Below are 21,624 nucleotides of genomic sequence, written 5' to 3'. Positions count from 1 at the left end.
ATTAAGGAGTGCAAATATAGTTTATTGCCATTTAGTATAGTTTTTCATTTGTGACCTCTTTAAAAATACTTTAATAGGCACTGTATGCCTTTTCTTTTCTTCTTTAAATTATTTCTTTACTTCATTTAGTTGATATATTAATTCTCTTCCTCTTTCTTACAATTAAAGTTTTAGATATATTCTTTGAGTTTCTACAACTGTTCTAGAATTATCTTTTCTTTGATGGCAATGTAATTATATTGAAATTTCGTAATAATATGGATATTTAATTTGTGAAACATCAAATCGTAAGATTTGTTCACGGTGGCTACATATGATGAACAATGTCAGATGCAGAATTTTAGAACATGCAATATGGATGTGATATGTCTTTAGATAAGCTTAGTATGTATAACAATATGTTCTACTCAGTGGCGAAACCAAAACATTATATAAAAAATTCAAAATATAGACATTTACCATCATGACACAGTTAGAATTTGAAGTTATGATCTAAGCAATTTTTTACCCCTTTTATCATTAAGTTTACATTTTCCTTATTTCAAGGGATCCAATTATTTAATGTATTGATTTAAAAGTATATACACTGACGTTGTCAGAAAATAAATATAATAACAACAATAACAACCCAGTGAAATCCCACAACGTGAGGTCTGGAGAGGGGAGAGTGTACGCACCGACTCCTATCAAGGTAGGACGGTGCTTCCGAAAGACCCTACCTCAATAGAAAGCATAAAAGCATAAAAAGAGGTCAGATAAGGCCAAGAGATTTAAAGCGATATGGAAATGCAAATAACTAAAGCGACTAAGCCATAATAAATTTATCTTAATTTTTCCATATAGGGGATTGATCAGTGAGTAAATATCTCAAAAGGTCACTTAACTATGAGAAATTATGTAGTAAAGTTATTGAACTTTGTTTTGTTTCAATAAAATCACTCAACTTAAGGTTTTTCTCTTATAAAATCACTCAAGAAAATTTGTCATTAAAAAAGCTCACTTTACCCCCTTAACATTTTAGGTTTGAGAAATAATACCCCCATCACATTTTGAATGGGATAATAAACTCTCTTGATCTTAAATCAATGACTAGAATTGAGTTGGGTTATTGCATATATTTTTAAAATGTCAAAAATAATTTTAGGTTAATATGAATTATAACATGTACTCTTTTAAATAATTAAAAATTTTAAGCAATAGTATTTGTATACAAATTAATTTCCATACCCTTTCTTTTCCTTTAATCTTTTTCTTTTGATATTTAAAGTCTCATTTTTTCTGCATGATTTCTTTTGCAGAGCTTCAAATTATCTTGTTTTATTTGTGTTTTATGATATATTTTTTATTTAATTAATTTTGACAATCACAAAGGGTTTATGTGATTCTCTTTCACCATTTCGTGCTGAGCTATCAGCCTGGCAGTGCATTGACTATGTTCTCATACTTCATCAATAGCACACTCTCTAGCTCCTCATCTCCACCAAACAGAATATATACTGTGGAAAAAGGGAATGCTGGTTTCATATGGAATAAATTTTGTGGGTGGCTACTATATGACTCTTTTTATAGTTTGTACTCGAGCATGAGAGTACAAACCATAAACACCGAAAATCCAATTGGCAATGGTGCTAGTAGCTGTGGACAAATAAATAAATAATGAAATTTGTACTTAATTTAGTGCTCCTACGTACGGTTCTAAAAGACTACAAAGGTGGATAATTTTTTTTTTGACTGGAACTTCATAAGTTTTCCTATCCAATTCCCGATTCATATGCATCTCCTAACATTATGTTTCTTTTTCCACTTATGACTCGTAAGTATTACATATAGAGTTTTATAAGTGGATTCAACCTGCACGCATGATTTGTAACGAATTTTTACAACGTCATTTTTATTTTAATAATCAATACTCCATTTACTACAAACAATAATTATTGTAGCTTTATCAGTCACATGACTCTGTCTAGCTGTACGTGTTGCAAAAAGAATGATCACGATAATATGGGGAAGTTTTGCCTCAAGAATCACATAAACCCATTTCTGTAACTGTCCAAATTGTCAAAATTAATTAAATAAAAAATATATAATAAAAGATAAATTAGTTAAATCATAATTTTTTAATTTAATAGCAATCAAGACATTTTTAAAATATATGCAATAATTTAACTCATTTTTAGCCATTGGTTTAACATCACTAGAGTTTATTATCTCATTCAAAATGTGAAGGGGGTATTATTTCCCAACCCAAAATGTTAAGGGGCCAAAGTGGAGTTTTTTAATAACAAATTTGATTAAGTGATTTTATAAGAGAAAAGTTTTAAGTTGAATAACTTTGTTGATACAAAATAAAATTTAATGACTTTGCTACATCATTCTATATAGTTGGATGACCTTTTGAGATATTTACCCATTGATCAGTTAAAGTTGAAACTCCTTCCCTCTTATTAGCTCTGCCAGCGTGCTTGCATCATAGTACTAAACACACCCGTACTCTTTTTTCTTTTTTTTTGGTTGTTGTTAATTTTCTTCTTTTGATGTTCATTTTGTTGTAATTATTTGTATAATATGGTATAAGATCCTTTCACACTAGCAGCAGGGCCGACCAGAATCTCCTGAAAAGGAAAAATGATAAAAGGTGCAGAAAAATATGCATCAAAAAGGTGGGTGAGAAAATTAGCGACCACAACAAGCCCAAAACCCGATTATACCAAAGAGTAGTATATGTTGGGATCAAAATAATAGGACGCCATGTGAAAGCCCATAATTGTAAATCTTGAACTTGATAAATCGGACAATAAATAAAATATACTAAAGAAGATATAATATTTTAATAGTGTTTGGTCAATTGACCTATATACGAAAAACCTAATTTAAAGAAAATCATAAAACTATGAGAGAAAAACCTCTCCCTAAACAAGACTCCTTAGGGCCCGTTTGGAAAGCCACCTGGTAATTGGAATTGGTGTAATTACTAGGGTAGTAATTACACAGCCTAATAATTACACAGTAGTGTAATTACAACGATCTGTTTGTTTGTCATAACATAATTACAGTGTAATTACAAGCGTATTGTTTGCTTGCACAAGTGTAATTACACAGTTAGTTTAATTTAAAAATAAAATTTAATTATAAAAAAATTAAAATTAATATTTATAAATGATATTAAATTAGTTATGTAATAACACATTGTTTCTTGAAAATATATTAATTAATAATCATATATTTGTAACTAATATTGTAAAAAATAATTGATATTTTTTTTCAAATTAATACAGTAATATTTAATTTTAATTAATTATAAAATTTAAAAGAAGACTTTTTTTGTGAGAACGTCATGGATTATATGTTTGACAAAAAAAATAATATTTATAAATATAATGCCATAACATTATTCAAATGTTTGACACAAAAAATCCATCAAATGTAAGCGAAAAATAAACAACATGCAATGTGAAAGCAAATAACTTAAAATTGAAAATATAACCTAAATTCAAATTCCAACATTACATAAGTAAGTTCCAACGTAACTTACATAAATAATTCAAAAGAAAGAAAAAATATAAATATATAACCTCATTCACAACGAATTCTATTTTAATAACATCACTCGTTATATGCCAAGTTTGTTAATGACTCATTCTTTCCAATATTAAGAGGTGTAGTTTCAAAAATTAGAACAATAATACGGTTATGCTAAATGAATAAAATAAAAAAATAAAACAAATATGAGCAATTACATGGAACCACAAAAGTAAAGGTTTGGAATGAGAAGAAAGGAAATGAAAAATAAACAATATAAACAAAATACATTTTAAAAAATAAAAATAATTAAAAAGTAAAAATAAAAAAGAAATTAAAATAATAAAAATAAAAAATAAATTAAAAATCAAAAGAAATTAAAATAAACAAAAAAGAAACAAACTAAAAAGTAACTTTGTAATTGTACCAATTCTCAACTCCCCCCCCCCCCCTCTCCCGAGAATTGGAGAGTGTAATTACACTTAATTCCCACCTAACTGTGTAATTACTTGGCCAAAAAAACAGATCAAACTGTGTAATTATACCCAATTCCAATTACCTGGGTGGCTTTCCAAACAGGCCCTTAGTGACTACATTGTGGATGCTATTGTGTGTGTGTTTTCGTGTTTTTGTATGAGAAGAAAGATCTTCTATTTATCGATGTTTGAAACGTCTCCTCCAAGAAAAAGGATGTCATTTTCTACTATGAAAATCTTTTCCACCAAGTTAACCTTTTTGGAGTAAAACACAATCATGGAATAGAACCCAAATAAAGTAGGAAATTCAGGGCAATCCCTAACAAATCCCCTTTGCCTGAATTTTCTGGCAAAAAAATCTTCATCTTCCTTCTTCACATAATCTTCATCATTGCTGCTTGTCATGGTTAAAAGTAGGTATAGTTGAAAATTTGAGCCTTGTGCTTTAAAAGTGAGCACAGGTTGAAAGTGGAGTCCATGCGCTAAAAGTGAACAAGGGTTGAAATTGGCCCAAGCGTTTAAAGTAAGCAAAGGGTTAAAAATTTGAGCTCATACGTTAAAAATACACATGAGTTAAAAATAATTTTTGTTTTAAAAATATGCAGCAACATAATTGTTGAAAATTGCCCTCCACATATAGCCGTACAAAATCTTCATTATCGTGAACTTGGTCTATAGCTTGATTTGTATCTACCTTGAACCCTTCTTCCACCTAGTTAAACCATTGGCTCGAATACCACTTATTGAAATCGAAATAATCGGGCGTCATGCGGAAGCTCATAATTGCAAACCTTGAACTCGATAAATCGGACAACAAATAAGATATATAAAAAAGACATAATATTCTATTAGTGTTTGATCAATTGATCGACCTACATATGAAAAACCTAATTTCATATGAAAAACCTAATTTCAAGACAATCATAAAACTATGAGAGAAAAATCTCCCCCTAAACAAGACTTTTTAATGACTACATTGTGGATACTATTGTGTGTGTGTGTGTGTGTTTTCCGTGTTTCTGTATGAGAAGAAATCATGTTTCTGTATGAGAAGAAAGATCTTCTATTTACAGATGTTTGAAACGTCTCCTCCGAGAAAAAGGGTAGACATGGAGGAGTCCTTTTCTACTATGAAAATATTTTCCACCAAGTTAACCTTTTTGGAGTAAAACACAATTATGGTGTAGAATCCAAATAAGATAGGAAATTCAAGGCAATTCCTAACAGTAATATTCAGTACTAACGACGTTCAAACATATGCAGATAAATTCTAAGAATATTCAGCATTAATATTTATTCTGCATTAATATACTACTGAATGAAAGTACTTAAAACTGAGTATTAACTAATTTGTTTTATGGTATTCATAGTATGCCACGTGATCTTGGAATATAGACGACATGCAGTGGCGGACCCAGGATTTAAGTGTCGTGGGTGCTTCCGGCCTGGAAACTAAAGCACCCAACTATGTTATTGATCTCCAGGGTGCTTTTTTAATATTTATAACCAAATTTCATATATTTCTTATATAACTATACCTAATCTATGACGGGTTTAATGGGTGCTGGAGCACCTCCAAAATGCACATAGGTTCGCCCCTGACGACATGGTTTTGATTTGCTATGTTGTCGAAATATGGATCTTTTGTTTGTACACTTATGTGGCTTCACCACGGCTAGGGGTGTACATGAACCGGGTTGGTTCGAATTTTTTAAACACCAAACCAAACCAATTGCGTCGGGTTTTTAAATTTGTACACCAAACCAAACCAATAAAATTCGGGTTTTTCAACCTCGGGTTATTCGGTTTTCTCGGGCTTTTCGGGGTTTTTTTCGGAATAGTCTTGATACAAAACATATAAATTTTACTTCAAATATTTCTTTAGTCCTAGTAAGATACAACTATATAATTAAGGTGTTTCATAAGAAATAACACAAAATGTGAGAAGAGTGATGACATTCTATTAAAATATTCAACAAAAGATAATAAAATGGGTTAAAATAAATATTGCTAATTAATAAGCCATAAAGAAAATCACTATGATCTAAAAATACTAAGTCATGCTAAAATAAATACGGCTAATAAGTATTAATTACATGACAAGAAAAAAAAACTTAAGTTATGTATTTTCACTCTCTAAACCAATTATGCAAAACTAAAGAATAGATATCCAACATTATTGTCATTCCTAGTGGTAAATTGAATTTCTTTTGTTAGTATTAGTGTTGAGTTGTTTTTTGTTTGGACTTTATATGAGTTACTAACATCTATTGGATATAAAACTTATTAACATTCAAAATTCTAAGTTCAAGCTTGAATAATATGATAATAGATTAAAAACTACCGAAAAAATTTAAGAAATATTTATAAATTACGTTACAAATATTTATTAATTACACTACCGAAAAAATTTAAGAAATATTTATAAATTACATTACAAATAAATATTTTTATGTATAAAATATTTTTAAAATTGAATACATGTAATGTCGGGTTGGTTTGGTTCGGTTTGACCTTTTTTAGCTAAAACCAATTATGGTTGGGTTTTTTTTTCAACACCAAACCAAGTCAAACCAAACCACTAGTCGGGTTTTTTTCTCGGTTTGACTCGATTTATCGATTTGGTGCGGTTTGTCGGTTTACTTTGTACACCCCTAACCACGGCAAATGTATGAGTCAAGTTGGACAACCGATAGAGGGAGAAGCAAAGAACGGAAGACAAATTTATGACAAGTAGAATATTTCAAGGCTAATTTTGAAAATTTTCCCTTAATTTAGTGGAAAAAAAAAATCCCAAGTGTTTTATTCAAATGAAATGAAAGTACTCGAAGTGAAAAATGCCAGTTTGATAAGAATTGGTTATCGCTATAACTAATTGCCTATAGTTAAGTTTGTTTCCATACTTTCTAGTGATTTTCATCTTTCCAGAGTTATGGAAAACGACGAAAAATAAGTTACCATTTGCCATATGGATAATAGGCAAGTTGGTTAATGGTTGTGAAAATTAAATGTTTCTCTATTGCATTCATAACTTTTCTGTATTACCGGTGGGTTGTTGGATCAGCCTTCAATGCCCATCTTCACAGATTTAATAAGTACGTCATAGTTTCAATAATTTCCTGCCTTTCCTAATAATAATAAATGTTCATGCCTCTTGTTAAAAACACAAATCAAATTATATGCCCAAATTTGTTAAAACGAATTTTGAATCTAACTCAACCCAAAAACACTTACTTTCAAAAAATAAATTGGGCAAGCAATATAAAGACTCATCCATGTCTTTGCGCCCCGATGTGGGACTCTTCTCAATGTAATTTTATCTGCTGTGACATGTCGCTTTTCATGTTTCGCAGGTGATCCTTTCATATTTACTAGTACTTCTTTTATTCTACTTTATGTGATATATAATTGAGCATGAAATTTTTTAAAATAATATTTTTAAAACATGTGATCTTAAAGACTAAGAGCCCGTTTGGATTGGCTTATGAGTTCTTTAATACGAACATAAGTCGCTTTTAGCTTTTTTGAGTGTTTAATTTTAAGGAACATAAGCCATTTTGTGCTTAAAATAAGCCCAAAAAATTAATTAGGCCTTTAATTTTTTATCTAAAAACTGACTTTAAAAATTTTGCTTTTTTTTTAGCCCATCCAAACAGGCTCTAAAACAAGTTATAAATATTTGTATCATAACTGGTAAAGTATCTAATTATGCGTAAAATACAAGAACTACAATTAAATTATGTTTAAACATAAAAATATAATTCATATATTCCAATATGTGATACTTTTCACTTTCTGATGTTCAAATTGTATAATATTTTGACCAACATTTTAAGATGTATTTTTTCACCAAATTGATTTGAGAAAAGTTACAGCTTACAGTATTTTTCATTTAGTTTTCAAATATATAAATTTTAATCTTAAAATATTGAGTTAATCTAATTCAACTTAATTTCAAAGTTTAGTCAACTTAGCTCTCAAAAAATGAAAAGTATCACATAAATTGAAACGGAAGATTAATATTTTTTTTAAAATAGATTAAAAAAGATTGACCAGATAAACTGGGACTGAGGATATAAAAGAGGGAGAGAGGGGAAATAACAAACATAAGCTGGATCTCTTAAATCAAATTATGTCAATAGCATTGATCTCTCCGAAAAGAAACTAATTAAAATAAAAAACATAAGAAGCTCTGTCTCTCTCTGTCTCTTCCCATCCTTTTGGTCTCTTTTCTTTATCTCTCCTTAACTGGATTTGTATTTATAAATTGGAGAAGTTGTGAGATTTTTGTTTGCTCACTTTTTCCTATATTGGTATAAGGCCATATATATCACCCCCTCTTTTCTTCAACTAAGTTCAAATTATGGGTGACCAACAGATAGCTGCAGGGGCTAATGGAAACCACAGATCAGTAAGTTTGAATATTGGAGATGATGATTTCAACAACAAGAATTCTGCTAATTCAGCATCACATCATCAAGATTCTTCATCAAGCTCAACCTGCAACTTTGTCACTCTTCCCTTCATCCAAAAGGTGATTTTTTTATGTTTATCTTAATTTCTTGTAAACTAAAATAAAACAGAGTACTTTTGACAACTTCTTTTGGATAAAAGGTTGCTGAGAACTAGTGAATGATAAAGGGTCGACAACAATTTCCTTAATCCATAGAATTCTTCCAGTTTTTTCAAAGAAAAAGACTTTCAAGGCCTATAAAAACCTCAAAAATGTTTGAAAAATAAAAAAAAACAATGTGTTATTTTGTCTGATTGATTGTTTATGAACTAGTGGTCTACGGCACGGAAATAATGATAGAACTAAATTCCACTGAATTTCGTCTAAATTCCACTGAGTTTCGTCTTACTTTGTAACTGGGGACACATGCATTATTAATATAGCAGGAACATAAATTTCTCCAAATAACCGCGTGAGAATACACTATCAAATTAAACTACCAGGCCAGTTTATTATTAATTTTTTTTTTCCTTCCATTAAACAGATAATAGCGGAGACATTAGGGACGTATTTCTTGATATTTGCGGGGTGTGGGTCAGTGGCGGTAAATGCAGACAAAGGAATGGTGACTTTTCCCGGTATATCTATAGTGTGGGGGCTGGTGGTGATGGTTATGGTTTACTCTGTTGGCCACATTTCTGGTGCTCATTTTAACCCTGCTGTTACCATTGCCTTTGCATCTAACAAAAGGTTTCCTTGGAAACAGGTATCCCTTTATTACATTCTCCATCACTTCTGTTTTTCCTATAAATTGAATCTTCAACATTTGAGTTCATTGGGCTTGACAACATATATAGTACTCTCTCTGGTCCAATTTATTTGAAAGTTTGGGAGAGTCAACAGTTCTTTAATTCTTTCACTACGATTTTCTCCAACTCTTTTCATATATTGTGAATTATTAATTATGCAGATTTATAATATCTTTTATGTAGTTTTCAAATATGAAAATCTCATCATAAAATACTGGAAGAAAAAACTGGTTGACTCCCCAAACTGATCAAACCTTCAAACAAATTGGGACGGTGGGAGTAATCATTTTGTTAGTTTGAGGTAGTAATATAATGTTCTCAAACTTCTACTTATATGGGTGACAATGCCTATACCATGTTTATATATACATCACAATTCACAAAGTACAAATACCTAAGGGCCTGTTTGGAAAGCCACCCAGGTAATTGGAATTGGGTGTAATTAATTTGTGACCAAAATTTCATCAGGTAAGAATTGACAGTATAATACTCTCCAATTCTCAAAGGGGGCCGAGAATTGGGTAATTACCCCCGTAATTACAGGTAACTTTTTAGTTTGTTTATTTTTTTTACTTTAATTTCTTTTTATTTTTAATTTCTATTATTTTAATTTTTTTTATTTTTAATATTTTTTTATTTCTATCATTTTAATTTCTTTTTTATTTTTACTTTTGAATTATTTTTATTTTTTAAAATGTATTTTTCTTTTTATATTATTTATTTTTCATTTTCTTTCTTCTCATTCCCAACCTTTACCTCTTGTGGTTCCATGTAATTGCTCGTATTTTTTTATTTTTTTTATTTTATTCATTTAGCATAACCTTGTTATTATTCTAATATTTGAAACTACACCTCTTAATATTGGAAAGAATGAGTCATTAAACTTGAAATATAACGGGACGTTATCAAAAGTAGAATTTCATTGTGAATTAAGTTATATACTTATATTTTCCTTTCTTTTGAATTATTTGTTAGTTTGTTGGAATTTGACATAAGAGTAATATAACTTTTTCTTTTGGATTTTGAATTTAGGTTATATTTCCAATTTTAAGTTATTTGCTTTCACATTGCATGTTGTTTAATTTTCACTTACATTTGATGGATTTTTTGTGTCAAACATTTGAATAATGTTATGGCATTATATTTATTAATATTATTTTTTTGTCAAACATCTAATCCATGACGTTCTCACAAAAAAGTCTTCTTTTAAGTTTTATAATTAATTAAAATTAAATATTAATTTGAAAATATATATATCAATTATTTTTGTTACATATTAGTTTATATATATTAATTAATATATTTTCAAGAAACAATGTGTTATTAAATAACAATTTAATATCATTTATAAAGGCAATATTTTTTGAATATTAATTTTAAATTTTTTATAATTAAATTTTATTTTTAAAATTAAACTGAATCGCGTGTAATTACACCGGTGCAACCAAACAACACGCTTGTAATTACACCGTAATTACAAAATTACAACTTGTGTAATTACTAGGCTGTACAAATTACACCAATTCCAATTACTAAACAGGCCCTAAATGATTCGTCACAATCAGGGTTTGAGCTGGAACCTTTGTCAGAAAATACTATGTGTGTATCATGTCAATTCTCTTCTTTTTACGTATACAATAGATAATGAATCTCTTATGAAAAATCATGCCTCCGCTGCGAGTCACAATTTTGCAATGTAAATAGAAAATTAGTTTTCATATGAGAAAATGTTGGTTTGTACTTTATTAAGGTACTTACAGTTTAAGTATAGCCTAGTTGTAAAATTTAGTTCAAGTATCTCATGTGCAATAATAAACCATTGGTTATGATACTGTCTGTAGACTTAGATAACGACTATTCTTCATGTATTTTTATTATGACTATTATTATTACGACTTTACGAGCCTATATATATAACTCAATACTATTTGAATTTATTTCTTCTCATTACGCGTACACATTGACTCACGGATTTGAAGTGATCAATATGACTTTTTCCAAGTTTTTTTTCTTGTAAAACTTTCCAAGTTTTATTACTTCCACACTGCCAGGTCTTGTTAGTTTTGATTAGTTGAGAACATTAAAGGGTTTCACTGTTTTTTTCTAACCTATAACTAATAAGCATTTATTTCATATAATATGACAGGTACCAGCATACGTGGCAGCTCAAGTTATTGGATCAACCTTGGCAAGTGGGACCCTAAGATTAATATTTAATGGGAAACATGATCACTTTGTTGGAACCTCACCCTCTGGATCAGACATTCAATCTCTTGTTCTTGAATTTATAATCACATTTTATCTTATGTTTGTCATTTCTGGTGTCGCTACTGATAATAGAGCTGTAAGTCCTCTTTCTAAATCTCATTTTTTAATTACTCTAAATGTCTAATATTTAAACTTAATAAAAACAGTTAAGAACAAGATCTTGAATAGCCAATTAATCCAGCTAGTTTACTACGTACGTACTTTTCTTGTGAATGCATTAATTTAATTTTTCTTCTCGCAATTATTAATGTACAATAAGTTATTCACTAATGGGGCATTGTACGTTAAGTGTAGTCAATAATCATGATTAAACTAGTAAGGAGATTGTGACTTAGTTCAATAATCTGAATTATTTAGTTGTACGTGGACTCTTCTACATCATTATTATCCCATGATTGCTTAATTTCTTTTTGTTGTGGTTAATTATTGCAGATTGGGGAACTTGCTGGTCTTGCTGTGGGGGCAACCGTGTTGCTTAATGTGATGTTTGCCGGGTAATTACGTAATTTGCGTATTGCTTTCTCTTTTTATTTTTATTTTTTATTATTACTTCAAAATGTGTGATCTTCCTTTCTTTATTTTGAGTTTTTTTTTAATTATTCTTACATAACCATAGATCTTATTGTGTGAACAAGACCTAAAATATTTGGATAGAGGGTGTCCAAATCTTTGACCATTTGCCTATAAGAATGTGACTACATGTACATGAGTACATCCTCGTGTACAAAAAATACACGGTTTTTGTTTCAGAAAGCGAATTCCTTTTTTCTTTTTCTATATACTTTTGACCAAAAACAGGACTCTTTTTTTCTTTTTTGGTATTTAAAGAGCTCGTATAGAAGTAGAGTAGGGTTCCTCTATCTCACCGTGAATTAATGTCATACCAATTAAAAATCAATTTGTTAAGAGAAATTACTTATGTTATTGTTCTTCTTTCTAATAAAGTATGGATAATGTGGTGGATTGAACAGGCCAATATCAGGTGCATCAATGAACCCAGCAAGGAGTTTGGGCCCAGCAATAGTGTCAAGTCATTACAAAGGTTTATGGGTTTACATTTTAGGCCCAACAGCTGGTGCCATAGCAGGTGCTTGGGTCTATAACATCATCAGATTCACTGATAAGCCTTTACGTGAGATTACCAAAAGTGGATCTTTTCTCAAGTCCAAAAGTCTAGCACGTAATGGCGCCAATTAGAAAAAGAAAAAGTTGTTTTTTTTTCTTCTTTTGAGAAATAGATTAAAAAAAAAAAAAAGATAAATCTGTTCCAATTAGTCTTCTTTAAAGTATACAAAAAGAAACTCGTTGTAATTTGTAAAATAATCTAATGAAGTTTTAATTTTGTCAACGTTGGAATTTACAGTGGCTTGTTTAACAGTTTAAGGATTTGTTTCATCTTTAAACGTCACTTTGTTGCAACTTTCTCACCAACTTGGGTACCACATTGTAACATGTTGAGTGAAGAAAAATTATCTAGAAATAAGATACTTAGAGTTGTTGTAAATAAGATGGTACATAGTCAATTACTGTAATATTGGGAAATTTCATAAAAATCATAGAAATAAGATTAAAGTAACATTGCATCATTTGAGTTCAAAATGTTGAATTTTGACAAACAATAATAAGCTGAGTACTAGAATCATGACAAATGGCCCAACTTGCATAGTTCAGCAAGATTCATTTAGCGAATTCAACCCCATATTAGTTAAACGGCAAGAGGAAAAGGGGTGATAAATTAAGGGTAAATTATTGTTATTTTGACTACCTAAAGTTAAGAAGTCTGTTTCGACTGTTCAATCATCATAATCATAAGATGATTCCCTGCAGTTATAACTAGATTTCTTGACAATCTATATCAAGTTTAACTTTACTTAAAAATATTAAGAAAATGTCTGACAAAGAATTAATCAAAGAAAACAACAAGTAAAACATAATTTGCGATAGAGGATAAACATGATATTCTCTGAATTGATTGCTTGCTTGGTGTTGTCTTTTTCGCAAAAATATATAAATGTCTTGTTCTCTCCTTTTCCATTCTTGGAGTGGTGATTCATTCACCCCATTATTATCTTTGTAGTAGTGCATGCACTATACTTTGGTTAACTTAGGGAAAAACTTTTGTCTCGTTCATTACCATTAGCAAGTTTCCTTTCAATTAATACGACTGGTCACAGTCACTGAGACCTTTGAAACGAAAGAAGGAAAACTTTTTGGCAACTAAGCCAACTTTATTATACACTCAATAACTTATATGGCTGATGACAACTGCATTGTTAGGCATTAATCAGGTGACAGACGACCACTTTGGTCCTGTAAAGTATCTGATGAATTGCGAAACTAATTTAGAAAGTCATCACATAGGAAAACCGTTTTTCTTTTCTCGAATATCCACAATTTTGGGAAAATCTTGGAGAAATCCTATGGGAATATTTCCTTTTATGGTAAGAAAGGATCGACAATCTCAGCATCTTTGGCAGCTAGCTTGTGTACTTGGATGTTTCTGGCAATAATTTATTTCATTGTTATATTTTGTTTGCACCAAGGTAGTATTTTGATTCCTTGACCATCTCCATTCTAATTATATACTGATTAAAATTAATAGAGTAGCTAATAGGACGTTCCCAAATCTATAATTCTCGTTTCTAACATAATCAAATACGTGGTCAATGTTACATCAAGAAAATATATCGTGTAATTCGAATTCAGAGTGTGTTTGGTAAGAAGGTAAATGTTTTCTTAGAATGTTTTCCTTGGGAGAACAATGTGACTTTCTCATTTATTTTCTGCATGCACCATGTTTGGTGAACTTAGGAAAAATATTGTGCCAAGAGCATTTACATATGATCTAAACAATGGGGGGGTGGGTCGAGGTCGGGTTGGGGGCTGGAGTGGGATGTTGGGATGGGGAGAAGCTTAACTAAGCCAACTTTTATTATACACTCATGAAGCTTATATTTTCCGATTTTTAGGCATTAATCAACAGACGACCAGTTTGGTTTAAGGGAAGAAGTTTTCCAAAAATATTTTGACCGATTAAACATAAGAAAATTAAAAAACATTTACTCAAAAAATGATTTCCTCCATACCAAACACACGCTTAAAATTTACAATTTGGCGTAGATGTAAAAATGGAGAAAAACTGTAACTTCTAGACTGTAGCAGCCAAAACTGCGGAAAAGAGAAGGTTCAATGTATCAGAGAATTAAAATGCGCTTGATTGACATCTTTAGATCTTTGAGTATACACAGCAATTCAGTGAAACTTTAGTGGCACAATCACTTTACCATCAGAACCACCCAAATAATAAAATTATGGGCATTAAGAGAACAAAATATTGGATTTTCTGTTTGAGCATTTGGACTTTTTCATCATTTTCTTCAAACCCTTTGGCTTTTTTTACTTTTTGTTTATTACCTATAATAAAAGTTGAACATATTGGTCATTTTCCTATTCACAAACTAAGGTTTCTTTTGTAATACTGACATGAGCAAGGGTGAAAAGGTGGCGTTTCCAAAAAGGGCAATAAAAAACTTAGTAGCCAATTCATGTTTACAAATTCCAAACGTCCACCGTCTCATGATCTCCCACCCACACCTCACCTTAAAAGAAAACTCAATATATTCCTTCTAGCTAGCTCCACATTCTGAGGGGAATTAATAGCCTGTTTGGCCAAGCTTCTAAAATCAACTTATTTTAAAAAAAAAAAAAAAATTTAAAAGTACTTTTCAAAAAAGCACTTTTGGCGAAAACTTTAATCCTCCTACCAAACGATCGTAATTAATTAAAAAATGACTTGATTGACATCTTTTGATCTTTGAGTATACATAGCAATTTAGTGTTTTACCATCAGAACTTTAAAAAGTGTTTAAGAGAACAATTTGTATTTTTTCAAAGCATTTGGACTTTTAAAAAAAAAGTATTTTGCTCAAACCCTTTGGCTTTTTTTAATTTTTATTTATTACATGTTAGTTAAACATATTGGTCATTTTCCATTCGCAAACTGTGGTTTCTTATTATTTTCATCTCAAAAGTTTTCCAAACACCTCACTTTTTTTCAAATTCCAAATTTCCACCATCTCATGAAAAATAACCTCACCTTAAAGAAAAAAATAAATTCTTGGCCAAACAGGGGAATTATAAGTGAAATCATAGTTTTCTAATACTCGAGAGTTCAAGAATGGCTAACATATCAGATATTACAATCAGTCATGCAACAGCTTTAGATATCAAAGATGATAATGTGCATCATATTCTTTCTTGTCCATGTTTAGCATCCAAGAAACTTGGTGATTCCTCCTCACTTTCCTCAGGCTGCTCTGAAGCTATAAGCTTTACGCAAAAGGTAAACTCAATCTTCCAACTCTTTGATGCTTCACATAACTAATTTTCATTCTACTAAAGGACTTTACATCTTGAAAATTGTAGATATCTATCTTTCATCAACTTGAGCTATAAATTGTGGATAATGCCATAAGTACCACACAAGTACCTTCACTTTCTAACAAGTGGTTTAGTGTACCACTGTTAGGTGTACGAACAAAGTCTCACATTGAAAGTTGATAAGAAAAACGAGCTGAGCTATTTATATAAGGTAGTGATACTTTTAATGGTGTGAGGCATTTTTGAAAAAAACTTGCACCTAAAAGCAGATAGTTTTGCACCATGTTGCGAGTCTCCTTGGACTGGCCTATAGCCACAAACACCGGAAACCATGTCACATCCATTGACAGTTATATAAGGCAAACTAATTGTCCATGTAATAACATGCATATAGCACATATGATATGAAGCCGATTGATGAATAATATTTTCTTTTCAATGCAGTTAGTGGCAGAGCTTTTAGGCACCTACTTATTGATGTTTGCTGGTTCTGCTGCAATGGTGGTGAACAAGAACATGAATCTTCTAGGAATAGCAGTTTTGTGGGGTTTGGATGTGATGGTTATGATTTACACTGTTGGGCAAGTTTCTGGTGCCCATTTTAACCCTGCTGTTACCATTGTTTTTGCTACATGTAAGAGGATTGCATGGAGACATTAAATTTCTCCATTCTCAGTTACCCAAAATACAACAGGCATGAGCAAGAAAGGACTAACAACATCCAAAAATATTTAAGGACGTTTCTGGTCATTGTTTTAGCTACTCTATTTTCAGGTGCCAGCATATGTATCAGCACAAGTCGCGGGTGCAACTCTAGCAACTGGCACTGTGAGATTAATGTTCAAGGAAGAGCAACCTCAGTTTCTGGGAACAATTCCAGCTGGCTCAGATTTGCAGTCTCTTGGATTAGAATTCTTGATCACTTTCTATCTCATGTTAGCTGTTGCAGGCATGGCAGTGAATAATCGACGTGTTAGTAATCACTGCTTGTTTAAATGTGAAGGTCCCAGGACTTTAGAATTTCACTTATTCTATCCTTCTCTCTGTTTACTGATGCAGGTTGGAGAACTCACTGGACTTGTCATTGGAGCTTAGTCATAATTAACTCCCTTGCTGGGTATGCTAAATAGATATCTTCTGTTTTCCCACATACTTTGGACCCATTCCAGAATGCATTTCTAAAGCTATCATATTCGGAAACCAAATGCTCTGTTTGATTTTGAAGCCATATCACTTAAAGAAATTGACATAATGTCTTGCAGCATGGAAATTTAAAATTAAGAGGAAAGTTACATAAATGGGAACTTCAGAAAGGACCTACACAATACTTAACATGATTTTAGGAAGGAGAAAAAAGAGTAGTACAGATGCCAACCCTCATAGATGAGTCATAGCAACAGTTTCTAGTTGTATTATTTGGAATCTTAACTCTTCTATACAAATTTGCCTAACGGGAGACATTTGCTATTGTGATGAACAGGCCTATTTCAGGGGCATCAACGAATCCTGCACAAAGTCTGGGACCAGCAATTTTATCAAATTGTTACAAGAAACGATGGATATACATGTTGGGTCCTACAGCAGGAGCTATAGCTGGTACCTGGTTCTATAACGCCATGAGGTTTGTTAAGCCCTACAATGAGGTGACTAAGTTTTTTCCTTTCCTCCGAAGATTAGCCCAAAATGATGTTTAAATGACGAATACTATTGTCCCGGTCTGATTGAATTAACCACTTCTCAGACCCATGTTTAAGTCTTTCCGCAGAATATTAGCCCAAAACAAAGCTTAATGAAAAGAAGAAAAAAACACTGTTCTAGTCCTCTATGCAGTCCTATAGAACTGATAGAACCATTTGGCAGCTACCATATGTAAGATTCTGGACATCTACTGTTAGCTAATCTTTAGATTATATTCTTCCATTGAGGCTCTGCACGAATCATTTTGAGGTTTTATCATAAGAAAATACCCTCATGAGCACACTAACGACAGTAGTATCATAACCACATTAAATTTCCCAGAACTCTGACCATACAGGAAATGACTACATCGGCGATGTTTCTAAATGATGCTTGCAGAGGAAACTAGGAAACAGAAGTATCTGACATCTGTAAACTTCACGACACAATGTTATACTTGTCAAACAAAACTGGAAGAAGTTCATGAGAGGATGTATATTTTCAGGGAATAAATTTCAAAAGTAAAAAACCATTCACTATGTATATATGTTAAAATAAGTTCCAACCGGGGAAAAAGAATCAACAGACACCTATCTTTACCTGTTATGTACAAAAAAAAAAAAAAAAGGAACGAGTCAACTGCCAGCATAATCTGAAGAGATCAAACTATAAGTTACCTTTCAATGGGTGGATTATTCTGGGAACCAGTACGACTGTTAGAATCATGCCTCAATCTTAATCTTGGGATGATAAGAGGTTTGCAGCAAAGAAGAGCGAAAAGGAATTCCATTGTAAACAACGTCATGCTAACCCACACAAACAATGTTGTCTTCCAATACCATAGCATTCTTTTCAGAAAAGGAAGTTCAGACTCCAGTGTTGAAGAGGCCGCATATATTTCGGGAATTCCACCTCCAGGGTGGAATTCAGCTCGTTGCTCAATGATCACCCTCAAGCATGCAGTTGGAATGATACCTTCAGAGAAACCCTTTAAGTCTACCTTCAACTTTTGGGATTCTGATGTATATCCGGTGACAAGAGGAGCAGCTCTAAGGAAAGTAGATAACAGGCGTATAGGGCTGCTTTTGAATTGCAACATACAGGGTCGTCTGGAGCTAGCTAGCACTTTACCATTAGCAGTGAGGAAATCCACCCTCACCTTCAGGTGTAAGAAACAAAGAAGTTACTAAACCATCCAGGCAAGACCGAACGTGTGGAAATGCATAACAGACCAACAATTCATCCAATTCTAGTAGAGAGCATTACTTTGGTCAGCAGTTAATAAAAAAAAAAAAAAAAAAGAGAGAGAGAGAGAGAGAGAGCATTAGTTTGGTCGACAATGTAAATCTCAACTTTGTTTTTATAATAGGTTGTAGGCTTGAATTTCTACCCGGAGTGAATCAATGAAATTAATCATACTAAGTTCTTCAATCCATAGATGACACGGACAAATGAAACTAGTGGTGGAGCAGACATGTTAACATGGTAAATAGATACTAGACAGGAGAAATAAATTAATGTCAAATCATCGCGAGACATATACTTTTTTCTTAGAACTATCTCCCTTCCCCATACACCCCACCAACCCGGATCCCCCTTCCTTCTTCATATGCAGCTTTTTCTAAATTTATATCAATTGAAAATGCACTAGCTTCAAAACTTATGGCATGTCATACACAAACCAGATGCACAGCCAGCAAATCAGATGTCTAAAGCTAATTCAGGCTCCAACTCCTCTTTGTGTATATTAATTAAACTAATCTGGACGATAGCAGTTTATAAACATTTTGCAATAGAAAACAATGCCTAGACTATAGCCTCCATCTGAATCTACAACAGAACTCCATCCTCACAGAAAGCACAGAACATAACAAATATGGCATACATGTACACAGTCAAGCTACTTCCATAAGTGTAGGGATTAACTTTTTACGCATAAACTAAAGCAATAACTTGGCAATCAGGTCAATGAACCCATGTTTTGATGAACTCTTAAGAAGAAGTTCCAATTACCACTATTCTGTATCTAGCAGCAAAAAATCCATCAAGTATCAACAACAAAAGTCCTTGGGCTCATACCTGAAAAATGCCCAAATTTCTGTTGTAATCCGACTCAGGCAACGTTAGTGAAACAGTAACCTGCAACTTATGATTAAGTGGGATAACTCGCATTCCATCAACCATTCCAACCTCCATGTGATCCTGACTATCTCCACCACAGTTCACACCTGGACTCCTTATTATCGGCACATATGCAACTGGGCTCTTTGCTGTATAATCAAAATTCAAAGGCTCGTTCAACCTGATTGGTTCTTCCACTATAATTCTCATCAAGATTCCACCCATTATAAAAGCTGATACTAGCAATCCAACCAAAACAACACAAACATACACAGACCACAAACATCCCCATCCGAATTGCAACCCCAACCTCCACACAGAACTCTTCTCCTTCAACCATACAGATACAAAATTCAACACAAACCCGAAACTCCTCATAAACTTGCCTATCACATATCGTTTCCCACGCCTCATTATTTGAAACGGATCCATCACAAACATATACGAGCTATAAATTAACCATACAGGAAACGTAAACAATTTAAACATCAAACTCACAATAGTTATCAACATATTCACTTGAAATCCAACAGCTTTAATCACTACATTCACTAAATCAAACAAAAGATTCGAACTTGAATCATCGTTTCCTCTCAAATCCGAATCAACTACCTCCGAATTATCAATTCCTTCATTGTTCACATCCGTAATTACAGAATCACTATTCGCATTAACAACTGAAGAAATCTCCTTATTTTCTTCATCAACGCTACTTTGTTGACTTTCTGTGCTCAAATCAAGCTGCATTGATCTCGAATTTTCTGTAATTACACTATTTGCATTCATAACTGTTTGAATATCCTTATTTTCTTCATCAACACTACCATTTTGACTTTCTGTGCTCAAATCAAGCTGCATTGAGTTAGAATTTTCTGTATCATTCAAATTTCCACTCTTATCCTTGTCCATTTCCATTAATTTCCTTGAAAACCTTAACTTTTTCTCTCTCGAATTCGAATAACTCTGGAAACTTACCGAAGGTCGAAAATTAGTCGATTCGTTACCAGAATTAATGTAAGAAGAAGTTCGCCGGCGCCGGAGAGAAGCCGACGGAACACATTCAATCTCCGGTGATTGATTGGTGCTTACGTCATTTTCCGATCCGCCGGTTACGGCGTCGGAAAATATGTCGGGAAATTCGTCCGCCACGTCATCGAATAGGTCTCCATCGTTTGCTTGCTTATTTGGTTTTGTATCTTCCATTACCTTCTCGAACTATCTATAGACAATACATATATGCATACAAATACATAACGAATACGGATATACGATTGTGGACTGTACGTATTTTTGGGAGTGTGAAATTAGGGCTTGAGGATGAAGAAGAAGAAGAAGAAAAGGAAATGAGATTTTCAACAAAGAAAAGAGAAATTGATACGTTTGAGGAAAAAAAAGAATTGCTGATGAGTGATGCCAAGCATGATTTTGTAGCAACACATGTTGTACATTTATCTGCAATATTTGTACATTTTCTTAACTAACGAACAACAGCACAAAACTTGTGATGTGTGGTTGTGGGTCACTTTCTCCATGGGCTTCTTACTGCTTTTGGAGAGGATATGATTGTAATTCTAAATTTTCAGTTATGCAATTCATTTTTATTTTTTTAAATGGTAACAGTGTTAGGCAATTCATTTTGTGTTGCAAAAAGATGTTTATTTAACTCAACAATTCACTTAGAAAAATTGATATTTTTGCAAGGTGAATAAATATTTCTATACCTTATAAAGATAAATCATTGTTAATGGCCTTATGGCCACTCAACTTTGAATGATACTATACTTACTCACTTATAAAAAGGTGATGCTCTCCTTAGGTTAATAAACATCTGTTTTTGTTATCAGTCATATAACATTTTTAATCGTCATCCAGAACCAAAGCTATTGAATTAGTATATCCATATTGAATACTAGTTGTTGTT

At 32.1% G+C, this 21,624-nt stretch overlaps 2 protein-coding genes and 1 long non-coding RNA gene across 3 annotated transcripts; 2 read left to right on the top strand and 1 right to left on the bottom strand.

Annotated features, from left to right (window-relative positions):
- The first annotated feature begins 8,127 nt into the window (after window positions 1-8,127).
- Window positions 8,128-12,786, top strand: LOC132043566 (aquaporin NIP1-1-like). The gene is made up of 5 exons (XM_059434050.1): window positions 8,128-8,529; window positions 8,993-9,214; window positions 11,404-11,601; window positions 11,958-12,019; window positions 12,497-12,786. The coding sequence occupies exons 1-5, from the start codon at window positions 8,359-8,361 to the stop codon at window positions 12,720-12,722; spliced, it is 879 nt and encodes a 292-aa protein (XP_059290033.1). The 5' UTR covers window positions 8,128-8,358; the 3' UTR covers window positions 12,723-12,786.
- A 3,581-nt stretch (window positions 12,787-16,367) lies between these two features.
- Window positions 16,368-17,667, top strand: LOC132043561 (uncharacterized). Its single transcript, XR_009411873.1, has 3 exons — window positions 16,368-16,840; window positions 16,965-17,022; window positions 17,386-17,667. It is a non-coding gene; the product is annotated as an uncharacterized LOC132043561 (long non-coding RNA).
- Window positions 17,668-17,895: 228 nt separating this feature from the next.
- On the bottom strand, window positions 17,896-21,207 carry LOC132043546 (seipin-2). The gene is made up of 2 exons (XM_059434025.1): window positions 19,662-21,207; window positions 17,896-18,741 (listed from the first exon to the last, which is right to left on the bottom strand). Exons 1-2 carry the CDS (start codon window positions 20,904-20,906, stop codon window positions 18,256-18,258), a joined length of 1,731 nt encoding a protein of 576 aa, XP_059290008.1. The 5' UTR covers window positions 20,907-21,207; the 3' UTR covers window positions 17,896-18,255.
- Window positions 21,208-21,624: the final 417 nt, after the last annotated feature.

The sequence above is a fragment of the Lycium ferocissimum genome, chromosome 2 (genome assembly GCF_029784015.1).
Source record: "Lycium ferocissimum isolate CSIRO_LF1 chromosome 2, AGI_CSIRO_Lferr_CH_V1, whole genome shotgun sequence".
In the NCBI taxonomy this organism is placed as follows: domain Eukaryota; kingdom Viridiplantae; phylum Streptophyta; class Magnoliopsida; order Solanales; family Solanaceae; genus Lycium; species Lycium ferocissimum.
This window is presented reverse-complemented; position numbering and strand designations above follow the sequence as displayed.